The 11,143-nt window shown below is 41.6% G+C and overlaps 1 protein-coding gene across 1 annotated transcript in view; it reads left to right on the top strand.

The window, feature by feature from the left end:
- The first annotated feature begins 2,509 nt into the window (after window positions 1–2,509).
- The window catches only part of col9a1a (collagen, type IX, alpha 1a), a 36,610-nt gene continuing 27,976 nt past the window's right edge, over window positions 2,510–11,143 (top strand). The window contains exons 1-8 of the mRNA XM_063202317.1: window positions 2,510–2,667; window positions 3,285–3,359; window positions 3,534–3,572; window positions 3,735–3,797; window positions 9,513–9,566; window positions 10,065–10,100; window positions 10,549–10,572; window positions 11,086–11,139. Of these exons, the coding sequence (XP_063058387.1) occupies window positions 2,593–2,667; window positions 3,285–3,359; window positions 3,534–3,572; window positions 3,735–3,797; window positions 9,513–9,566; window positions 10,065–10,100; window positions 10,549–10,572; window positions 11,086–11,139 (420 nt within the window). The 5' untranslated portion in view covers window positions 2,510–2,592. The remainder of the gene's footprint in view (window positions 2,668–3,284; window positions 3,360–3,533; window positions 3,573–3,734; window positions 3,798–9,512; window positions 9,567–10,064; window positions 10,101–10,548; window positions 10,573–11,085; window positions 11,140–11,143) is intronic.

Raw genomic sequence — 11,143 nt, 5'->3', positions numbered from 1 at the left:
GCAATGTGATATACCAAACTGTACTGTACTGTACTGCACCGTACTGTATGCTATTGTACTGTACTGCACCGTACTGCATGCGACTGTACTGTACTGTACTTTACTATTCTGCACCGTACTGTATGCTACTGTACTGTACTGTACTGTACTGTACTGTACTGCACTGCACTGTACAACTACATAGTAGAACTGAAACATGTGGAGCCTTCTGAGGTCATGTACAATATGATGCAAAATGGTGTAGTGGGAATGAGTTGTGTTACTATTACCACTCACAATCTATGGTAGACTATCCTTCCTCCCAGACTATTTGTGTGCCTTGCATATCAAGAAAATGAGTAATGAGTACCAGTAATGATTTACTTTTATAGTATATACCATATGAGAACTGTTGTTTTATATAGATATTTCTCCTATGGGTAAGGGTGGCAAAGACCTATGGTACATGTTGTCCATCAGCTGTCAGTTGTGAAGTAGCAATTGAAATACTCAATGATTATTGAGCTAACTGTAATACAACTTGTGACACAAGTACTAGGTGAAGACTTGAAGAAAAAAACAATTTACCTCTGCCTACTTACTCAACACCTACTTAGAAATGATTTCCATTTAATTTGAACTGAAGACATACTGTGGCCTACATGTAGGCCTATATTGAGTAATCTGTAATACCATTCTAAAGATGACTGAAGTGCACTCACTATGTGCACAATGCTACTTGTGAAAATGTTGAATTAGGTGATCTTATGGGTTCTTCATACATATGGAGAGATCCTGTCCTTTACCCTCTGTCAAACAAATACAAAATATCTGTTAATGAAATCAGAGGATGTAGAACCTGCTACCTTGGACATAATCTTGCACTGACACTTCCCCATTCAGATGCTGCTGAGTGAGCATTAGCAGCAGTCTATTCTTACCATAGTTTTAGTGTGGGAAATACTCATTTTAATTCAAACCAAGAATCTTCTCAAATCGTTCACAATGTTACATTTGCTGCCAAGCATGTAAGCACAGTATGCACACTATCACACATACTTTCACACTATGTACATTTTTGTAGTTTCATCAATCTGTCAAGCAGGCTACAACTGCCATTGCTTCATCTCTGCTGGGCTTGGGACTATATTAACATTGTCAGCTAAGTATAATGTCATGTACTAACAATGTAATGCATTACACAACATGACATTGTATATGACATGGTAGAATTGTTTTTTTTCCGATGGCTCCTACACACCATGCAAAGTTTGGTGCTTTTATCACTTCCGTAATGGTAAAACCTTTACAGACTCCACTAGTAATACCTTCTGCACTTTGCCTTTGTGGAGCACATACTCATTCTCACATTCACAGACCAGCTCTGGAGGCTGCCAAGAAGGCACCAATTGTTTGGGGTTTATGAGCGAAAGTGCTGTCTCTCTCTCTCTCTCTCTCTCTCTATGCATCATAAAGGGTGGCCATCTTGAAAAATGGCAGCCATCTTGAATTTTGTGTATCCAACACCATTTTTTTAAAAGTGCATACAAAGACACATTTCTGCCAAATTACATGATTGCATCACTAATTTAACTATTCTTAGACTTATTTGCGAGTGGCGAGGGTTGCCATCTTGAAAAATGGTGGCCATCTTGGATTTTGCGTGGCCAACACCATATTTTGAAAAAGTACATTCAAATGAACAATTTTGCCAAATTACATGCTTGCATCACTAATTTAACTATTCTTAGACTTATTTAGAAGTGGAGAAGGTGGCCATCTTGAAAAATGGCGGCCATCTTGGATTTTTGCGTGGCCAACGCCCTGAGCTGATAGAGTACATTCTAATGAACATCCGTGCCAATTTTCATGCTTGCATACCAAAGTGAACTATTCTGGGCTATTTTGACAGTTAACTGCTGGACTATAAGGTGAGAGCAAAATATCGGAAAGTTCATGTAAACCTGCGGTTAAATGTCAAACAGTCGTCTATAATATATTATGTTTGTGTGCGTTTTGCTCCTATCATATCTCCATTCAGTGGTTGTTTCAACATAGCTTCACTCAAAGCCCTTCTGTGTGCTAGGATTCATCAAAAGTCTGACTTGATTGTAGGCCTATAGGTCATTAGAACATTTTCTTCCAAATGGAATACTTCAAGATCACTTGTTTTGCATACTCCCGAGTACCGACACCTAATCCAACGATTTGTTGTAAAGTCCCTTGGCTATAAATTTTATAAAATTGATAGACCTAGGGTCAGTGTCACATGCTCCATTTCATTTTCTCTCAGGCAAATTGCACTGATGTTTTTTTATTATCCATACAACATCCGGATAGCCTAGGCTATTTTAGCATTTCTCTACTCCACTTTCTCACTACGGAATCCCACGGTGGGGAACGGCTCACACCCATCAATGCGCACCTTCCTCCTCCTCCAACCGTTTTGCGCAGCCTCGCCCTTCATGAATAAACATGAAATTTTAATAACACGCCCTACCTCTCCGCGAGTGGCGAGGTTTCTTTTTGGGGCACTATTGATGGGTATACTGTGAGCCTCCACAAAATTCGGAAAAGGGACTTTTTTGAATCTTCCGTGCCATAGGGGAGACCATGGCGCACGCGAGGAGCTACCGTGCGTCATTTTTGGTGATTTTGGTGCAGGTCGTTCTGATTTGCTCCGCTCAGGTAAGTGATTTAAAAAGTTTTTCCATCCATAATCTGCGCTTGTGTGCGGCTACATGCCAGTGGCTTCTTTTCAGAAAGTTTCAGTAAATTGTAACCTGTATCCTTCGTTTAGAATGAGTCAGTATGTGCGCGTTCCCACCTGTGTGCGTTATCATGACTTTTCAGGAGTTGTCTGTCAGCCTGTGTAAAGCTCATTGAAATTAAATGTTGTCAATTTGTGGAAATAAAACTTCACCTATTTCAAGGGAGTTGGCAACCTGTGCCCTAATTTATTTTTTCAGGCAAATTTGTGTTGTGAATCCTGGATAGGGTATCCCAGGTATATGGTGGATAGGGTATCCCAGAGGATTTGAAGGGCATGGGGATATGAGCGTCAGTAGTGAATGTACCATAATGTCAACATCTGTTCTCACTTTATAGCATCAGAAGGGAGTCTTTGTACAGTGTTGTGAATATAACCTGACCTTCTCTCTCCCCACAGCCAGGTTTAGTGGCTTTACAATGGACCTATTGTAGTGGCTGAGCAGCAGGGACACACGTTTCATTTTGGATTAAAAGATTAAAAACTACACAAAAAAGTTCTTTTTTTAAAGTGTTGATTATATTGTATTTTTCAGAGAGGTCCCCCTGGGCCGGAGGGTCCCCCTGGTGCAGAAGGCCTTGCTGGTTTCCCCGGGGTGGATGGCATTGATGTAAGTAATGTAACGGCCTTACTTTTAATATCGAAAATTAGCATCCATTTAAAAATAAATATATATTAATATTTTTGTTAATTTATTGTCATAAGCACTCCAATGGGCATGCTCCGACAGTCACACTGACATATAAAAACTGGATTAACATTTGGATTTTATGATTTGTCTTAGGGGGACAGAGGCGTCGACAGTACCGTGGATGGTGGCCCTGTAAGTAACTCACACCCACACACACCTTATGGCATCCTATGTCACCTTATGTCACCTTATGTCATCTTGTGTCACTTTAAGATGGATTTGTTTGTTCAAAGAACTGACCTCGTATTTTCTTACCCCCCAAAACTTCTAACGCACCCCGTCGCCGCTGTTTAGGGACCTGATGGAGATGACGGCAAAAACGGAGCTGACGGGTTGGCTGGCGCACCAGGAGCCGATGTGAGTACATTTGGCTTTTTTCCCCCTCAGCAGTTTTCAAATTTCTTGACATTTTCTATATGTCATTATCTATACATTTTCTAATTTTTCCTTTCCATTGTCAAAAACAACACTTATTTCAGTGAAACCATTCAGTCCATTAACATTTATCATTTAAAAAGTATCGTCAATGAGATATGAATGGACGAAATGGCCACATGAGACATTTATGTTGGCACTGGAATACAGGAGACATGGGGGAAAAAAGTGTTGCAGCATAAAAAAACCTCAACTCAGTCGACTACATCAATCTGGCCATTTACAGCCAAGTAGAAAGAGGGGGGACTGAAATACACTTCCTGGTGGAGGTGGACAAAGACAGAGGGGGTTTTGTGTGAGAGCTGCAGTAGAGTACCACAGGGACTACACATGCAGGGCAGTACACTGTAGGCCCTTCACAAGGCGGTCGGTCGGCCAACCACAGGCTCCTGTTGAAAATCACCCAGAAAATGGCTTCAGTATGTGTGTGTGCTGTCCGCAGACTGGGTGGTGCTGAAGGTATACTATAGGCTGTAGGTATAGAGCAGGGGAGGGGAACCTATTTCTCAAGGGTATATTGACTGTGTTTCTCAATAGGGGCTCTACAGCCCCCCAGGGGGCGTTGGGGAGCCCTAGGGAGGCGGTGAGAATGATAGAGCATAGAGGGGCAGGTACTTAGGTGCCATTGGGGGCATTAGTCCATTTTATTTTTCAATAGTAACTAAAGCAGGCGTTGGCAGGGTTATGATGAGGTCCAGGGGGCATTTTTTCTAAAAAGGTTGAGAACCGCTGGGTATAGAGCAGGAGAGGGGAACCTATGTCTCGTGGGCCATTTATGGCCCTTGAGGCCGTTTTATCCGGCCCCCGATGTAATTTTAATGTTATGCAGTTGCACATAATATGACATGTTTTGTAAAGGAATCTTAGAAATTATTTTTTTTACATAATTAAGTTCTTGGAGGACTTTATAACATTTGAAATGGCCCTCGAATGAAAACGCTTCCCCACCCCTGGTATAGAGCTATGGTATTGTGAACAGTTGTGACATAATGGTTAGGGAGTGGTCTTAAGATCAGAGGGTTGCAGGTTCGAATCCCACCCTTCCACTCCCTCACCTCCATCCATGGCTGAGGTGTCCTTCTTCAAGGCATCTAACCTCACATTGCTGCAGGGGCTGTAGTCCATACCCTGTACATAACAGTAAGTCACTTTGGATAAAGGCGTCAGCTGTGTAAGGTGATGTAAAGTATAGGGCTATAGTTATAAGGTGAAACAAGGGTGGGGTTGAGGGTCAGAAGTACGGGACAGTGTGATCAAATGAATGGGCACCAGATGGAGAGATATGCGAGGTCATCGGCGTCGTTAGAGCATTTTTACCCGGGCACGTGCCCTGGTGTGGACCTGCGGTGCCAGCCTATAATGGGCACTCATTTTTTAATTAATTAATTTATTTATATCTTTATTTTTTATTATTTAAATCTGGATCATCTGTTAATATACAGAATACATGCTTGCATTATTTTTTCTCTTTTAAAATAGGCCTATAGCATACTACACTTACGGTAAGTTAGAATTTAAGTCTGCCATGGATGCAGCAGCCTGATCAGAATGCACTTGCCACCACGGTCTTTCGTACTCGGAGCATAGCCGGAGAGTTGCCTGTTGGCTAATACAGAGCCATGCAGGAGTTTTCACTATCTTTAAGAAACACGACAGGCATACTAGTTATCCCAGTGAAGACACAATAAAACATTGATTATAATATAACCTAGTTATTTGGCACCCTGAAGAAATTGACTATTTGAATAATGAATTACGTGGTGAATTACATGGTGCCCCCCCTCATTGGATGACCGCTGCAATGAAATGTGACGAATAGACATAGCCTAGGAAGAGTCTTTCTTCATGATAACAAGAGATTTGGGCAGCACGTGAAAATGTTGGCTTTTTGAACCGAACCTGACCAACACAGCGACCATTCACTCCGGCCGGTGTGAAGTGAAGTAAACAGTAAGCGTCATTTTTGTTATCATCTGTATACATAGGCCTACACACACACACACACACACACACACACACACACACACACACACACACACACACACCGATTGATCATAGCTTGCAAGAGGTGAAGGAGAGATGGATGTTGATGAGCACGAGCAGAGGTGATGTGACTATTCAATTCATATTAATTAGGAATAACTGCAAACAGGTTATAGATCATGAAAATGCAGACAGGAGACTGTAATATGTTCTTGTTACTTCAAGACTCAGTGCAACAGAGTGCAGAGGAGGAGAGGAGCAGATAGAAGGGATGCAGGATGAGTTGACATTGAGAGATGACACTGACAGGTGAGACTCAGCTGACAATGTAGTTAGCTACTGTGAGTTGTATTGCCCTACATATAGATTTGATTAATTTTTCTTTAAAAAAAAGTGGCCAATTTTTTTTTTGCTCGCGCGCTTCGCGCGCTCGCATGCATTCCTTTTTGGTGCCCTTTAGTGCCCCTGTATAGTGTTGGGTCTGCTGACGCCCCTGTGCGAGGTGACAACAATGGTTGTTGTCAGGGATGTAGAGCATCGTGTAGTATAACCGAAAAGGTGTGTCTGCATTCTAAAGGTCATGATAAACGGGGCAAGTGTTTTGAGCTACTGTGTTGCTGAGCAACAACAACATTTGCTCCTAATTTTTTGATGGAACGATTAAAAAAAGTTGTTTGCTGCTGATCGAAGTCCATTGAATAAAAGTGTAACCGTAAGCTAAAGCTAAACAGTCCAAAAACATCTTACAGCACCGTCACCAGCAACATTGCCTAAAAAAGTTGCCCTGTGTATCATCACCTTAAGACGCACTATTTAGCTAGAAATATACATCCAGAGAGGGGAGGTAGCAGTGGTAGAACGCGGGTATACGGAGTATACCTACTTCTGAATTTCAGGGATTTCAGTATACCTACTTAAAATTGATTGATCCATTGTTTTGAATAGCACAAATATATACAGTATACCCACCTCAAAAAATGCTCAAATATACACTATACCCACCATAAAAAAGTAGACTAGGCCTACACCACTGGGAGGTAGTAGAACTGCAGGGTACTGTAAATCCTTCATATTTTTGTAGCAATGTATAGCTGCTCCATGTGAGATATGGGCCTGTTCCTGAGTCTGTGCTGTGGAGGATGTTGTCTTCAGTAGTGACTGCAAAATGAGGGTTGTCTCCACTGGGGCGACATTAAGACATGGTGGCAAAGGAGCAGGAGTCTGGACGTTGGGGGTTGACACAGATATCTTTTTTGTAGGGGTGTGTGTGTGTGTGTGTGGGGGGGGGGGGGTGGGGGGGGGTGTCAACTTTATTAGGATAGTGGAGAGAGTAGGACAGGAAAGGAGTGGGAGAGAGACGGGGAGGGATCGGCAAAGGACCCGGGCCAGGAATCGAACCCGGCTCAGCCGCATGACAGGCGAGTGCCATTCCGGATGGCCACGGCAGGGCCTGGGGCTTGACACAGATATCTAATGCAGCTGGCTGAACACCTGCACTATGCATATTCTTTAGTGTAATAGTCCTGTTTTTTTCATCTTGAAACTATTGAATATGGATTTTTCAAGTTGTTTTGAGGGAAAACCAATGACTGTACAGTTCAAAATGCTTAAAATACGTTGAACTGGACTGATTGGAACTTCCATATGCAGTCATTGAAGGAATCTATTGAATCTGAAGTTAGAAATTGTAAGGTTTTGTGACAAGTACGATGAGGCTGGAGTTGTAACCCTAATCCTACTGTTTGAAATGAAAAGTAATTTAATCTATTGGTGATTTGTACCTATATCAAAATGACTTTAGAATTAGACCAATTGTGCAATTAAAAAGTATGATGTGCAACAGTTAGATCCGGTCGAAGTATGGAAAATAGTTGTGGTTTGTCCTGGCCGTTTAGGTTAACTTGGTGTTGCGTTTTGAAAATGGCAGTAGCCATACAGAAGGTCCGGAACTGTCCAATTGAGAATCGATCACAGATGAGAGGGGTCAACTCTGTTGAAGTTTGACATTTTCATCTGATTTTACCCAATCACTTGTGTGTGGTCGTGAAGTGTAATCCGTTCATGTGTCATCATTCACCTGCATCCATTGTCGCCTCCCTAGTTTGCTGATTGGCCATTTAGTCTTTTTTTGTTAAATATATTTTGGGGCTTTTTATGCCTCTACTCCGGGCTGGATAGTAGACAGTAAGACAGGAGACAAGTGGAAGAGACATGGGAGGAAGGAGAGGGAAACAACCTCAAGCCAGACTCGAACCCGGTTCCCTGGGCATATGATACGGCGCCTTGGTCATGTTGTCTGATAACAGGACTAATCTCTCCCCAGAGGACCCAACCCACATGTAATGTGAAGGGAAATGTGAATTGAGTGGAAGCTTTCGGGCTATAGTGTAGCAATGAAGGGGGAAGGGCTTTGACTCTTGCAGCTTAGCCTACTATGTACTGTGCAGATTTTGAAGCTTCACCCAATGTGTCTGAGCAGAGAAAAGGTTTTCTAGTGCTACTTTGAGACTAGACTTTCAGCTTTGACTTGAGACATCATTTTAACTGGAGCAATCATGGTGTTTATTATCATTTTACAACCAATTTAAAGATCTCATCTTACCTTGTGGCAACCATGTTCATATTTTCTCAAAACTGACTATTTTTCTTGGTTTACTGGATCTTATTCTTATTCTGGGTTTGTGTAGAAGTTTACATTTTGAGACATTAATTTTGCATTCCTAAAAGTCTAATATGCTCTATTCTTCCGAGCTCTCCCATGTTAATTATTGAATAATGTGATGCATTTTGAAAAGAAATCCAGTGAATGTAGGTTTTGGAGATCACAGGTGTGCCAGCAGGATCCACATATAAAAGAATTGCAGGGGCCTCATATGAAACACAAGTGAATCTATGATCTCTCATTTCCAGTAAGTCAGTTGTCTTTTGATTATAATACAGTAGTTAAATGTTTAGCACAGTTTAACATTTTTGGCCCTTGAAAAAGTCATGGAAATTAGGTCTCTGGTTTCCCTGGCACATTCATTTCGAGGGAGAGGCTCTCTCTGTCTCTGTCTCTGTCTCTGTCTCTCTCTCTCTCTCTCTCTCTCTCTCTCTCTCTCTCTCTCTCTCTCTCTCTCTCTCTCAGTGAGAGCTCACTCAAATGCCCCTTTATCCGGCTAGACGACAAAAGGTTCTCTGGACAATGTGGATGTGCCGCAGAGTTTATGTGGTCTTTCTTTAATTAGTGCAGCGTTCCAGGCTGTATCAAATGAGGTCGGATGTGACGTGGCCTGTGGGACTTATCCTACTTGAATTATCCCAGCTCCCACATTTGTGGTACTGTGTACTGGGCCTTGTAAACAAACAGGCGCATGAACTGGATTTGAGATTGAAAAGGAAGCCAGTGTGGGTGATGGAGAATGGGCGTGATGTGATGCCAAGACAGTATGGGTGAAGAGTCTAGCCTCAAAACTTTGGATGAGTAGGCCTAATACCTACATATCTTACAGTTCTATAGCGTATCGTCTGACTCCTGCAGTCACAGACAGTCTTTCACTGGCACTCTCTCTTTCAGAGGTTTCTCACAATGGGGACCTGGAATGAAGTCTATTGAGTCAATCAGATCAGTCAATGAAATTAATTCAGTGAAATTCAAACTGATTCTGTTTGCAGGGAGCTACTGGACCTGTTGGCGAAGTTGGCCTAGATGGACCCGCTGGCCCAAAGGTAAAAAAAATTATCTTCGAATAAATATTTACATAACATTAAAATCCTTGTTGAATAATATTTATTAAATAAAGAGCAGGACAGCACTCCAAGTTTTGTGGTTTATGGCCCGTCAGACGTTTCGGGGTTATGCCCGACACTGAAGAAGGTTAACCCCGAAACGTCTGACGGGCAATAAACCACAAAACTTGGAGTGCTGTCCTGCTCTTTATTTAATTCATATATTCTCGAGGAATGAGCACCCAGTTGTTCACTTTGTTTGAGTTGAGCGTGTTACACCCCTTAGTTCGAATAATATGTATTGCAATAGCACCAAATTGAAAGTGTTGAAGAGCGCTCTATGATTGAACCCATACTGGTTTTGAGGAAGGTAGGCTACCTTTGCAGCAATATTGCCATGAATGAGGAGGCACTGCTTGACCTCACTGTGACCTTCGTGTTAGCATTATTAGCCAGACATGTGTAAGGTGTGATCAGTAACTTCCTGCTTTACCACAGGGAGACACCGGAGCACCTGGACCTCGTGGACTACCAGTAAGTAAACAACGCCTCCAAATACTCCGTGCAAAACAAGTCAGGGGTGCATTTCTGGAAAGCGTAGTTGCTAACTATGATAGCTACTTTGTTGGTTGCAATGCAATTTCCCATTGGCAACTACTGAAGTTACTTCAGCTAACAACTACACTTTGCAGAAATGCACCCCAGAATTGTGAAAAGATATACTGCACATTGCTCTGATTGTTTGTTTGTTTGTTTGTTTGTGTGTGTGTTTGTTTTGATTTATATGATCCACCGTGGTTTGTTGACGACATGTATATTTCACATAATTCAAGGGGATACAATCTGTTCATTTGTTGCCCCTTTCATTCATGTTAAATTAAATTGCAGCACATCAATGGTAATGGTAGTTATCAATAAATATTAGAAAAATGCTATACACATAACACAAATAACATATTTGTTGACGACTTTTTGGTTGTAGGGAGTTGGACCTGACGGAGAGGATGTAAGTAACACTCTCTTCATTTCAACTTTTAGTTTTGTGTATGGCTCTTAATGTGTGTTTCATTTCTACAATGCTTCTATAGCGACTCTACATAGCCTGCTATTTAATGATTTGGTAATGCTTTAGAGTAACTACATATAAACACCTTTGTAAGCACTTTATATATAATGAACTAATTATCAACAAAGTGCTAACAAATGCTTATAAATGGGCAAGAAATACCATGTTAACACAGAAGACACAGCACAGTCACATTGGTCCTCGAAGCATCTCCTCCAAAGACCAGAAGGCATGAAACCACATAAAACTAATACAGTAGAAGTTAATTCCCACCCCACCCCACTCACAGTCGTAGTTTGGTTCGAACTTCTTACTCATTTAAAAACATTTGTAAATACTTTGTTAAATGTTAATTATTATTAAATGTCAATAAAGTGTTTATAAAGCTTATTTGGGTAGTTAATCTAAAGACTTACCAATGATTTCATACTATACTATTGTCCTCTCCAACAGGGTATTCCAGGATCAGATGGGTTGGCAGGAGAACTCGGCAAAGTTGGAGCTCCGGTGT

This window comes from Engraulis encrasicolus, chromosome 1 (genome assembly GCF_034702125.1).
Source record: "Engraulis encrasicolus isolate BLACKSEA-1 chromosome 1, IST_EnEncr_1.0, whole genome shotgun sequence".
Taxonomy (NCBI): Eukaryota; Metazoa; Chordata; class Actinopteri; order Clupeiformes; family Engraulidae; genus Engraulis; species Engraulis encrasicolus.
The sequence above is the reverse complement of the archived record's forward strand: the minus strand, read 5'-3'. Positions and strand labels throughout refer to the sequence as shown.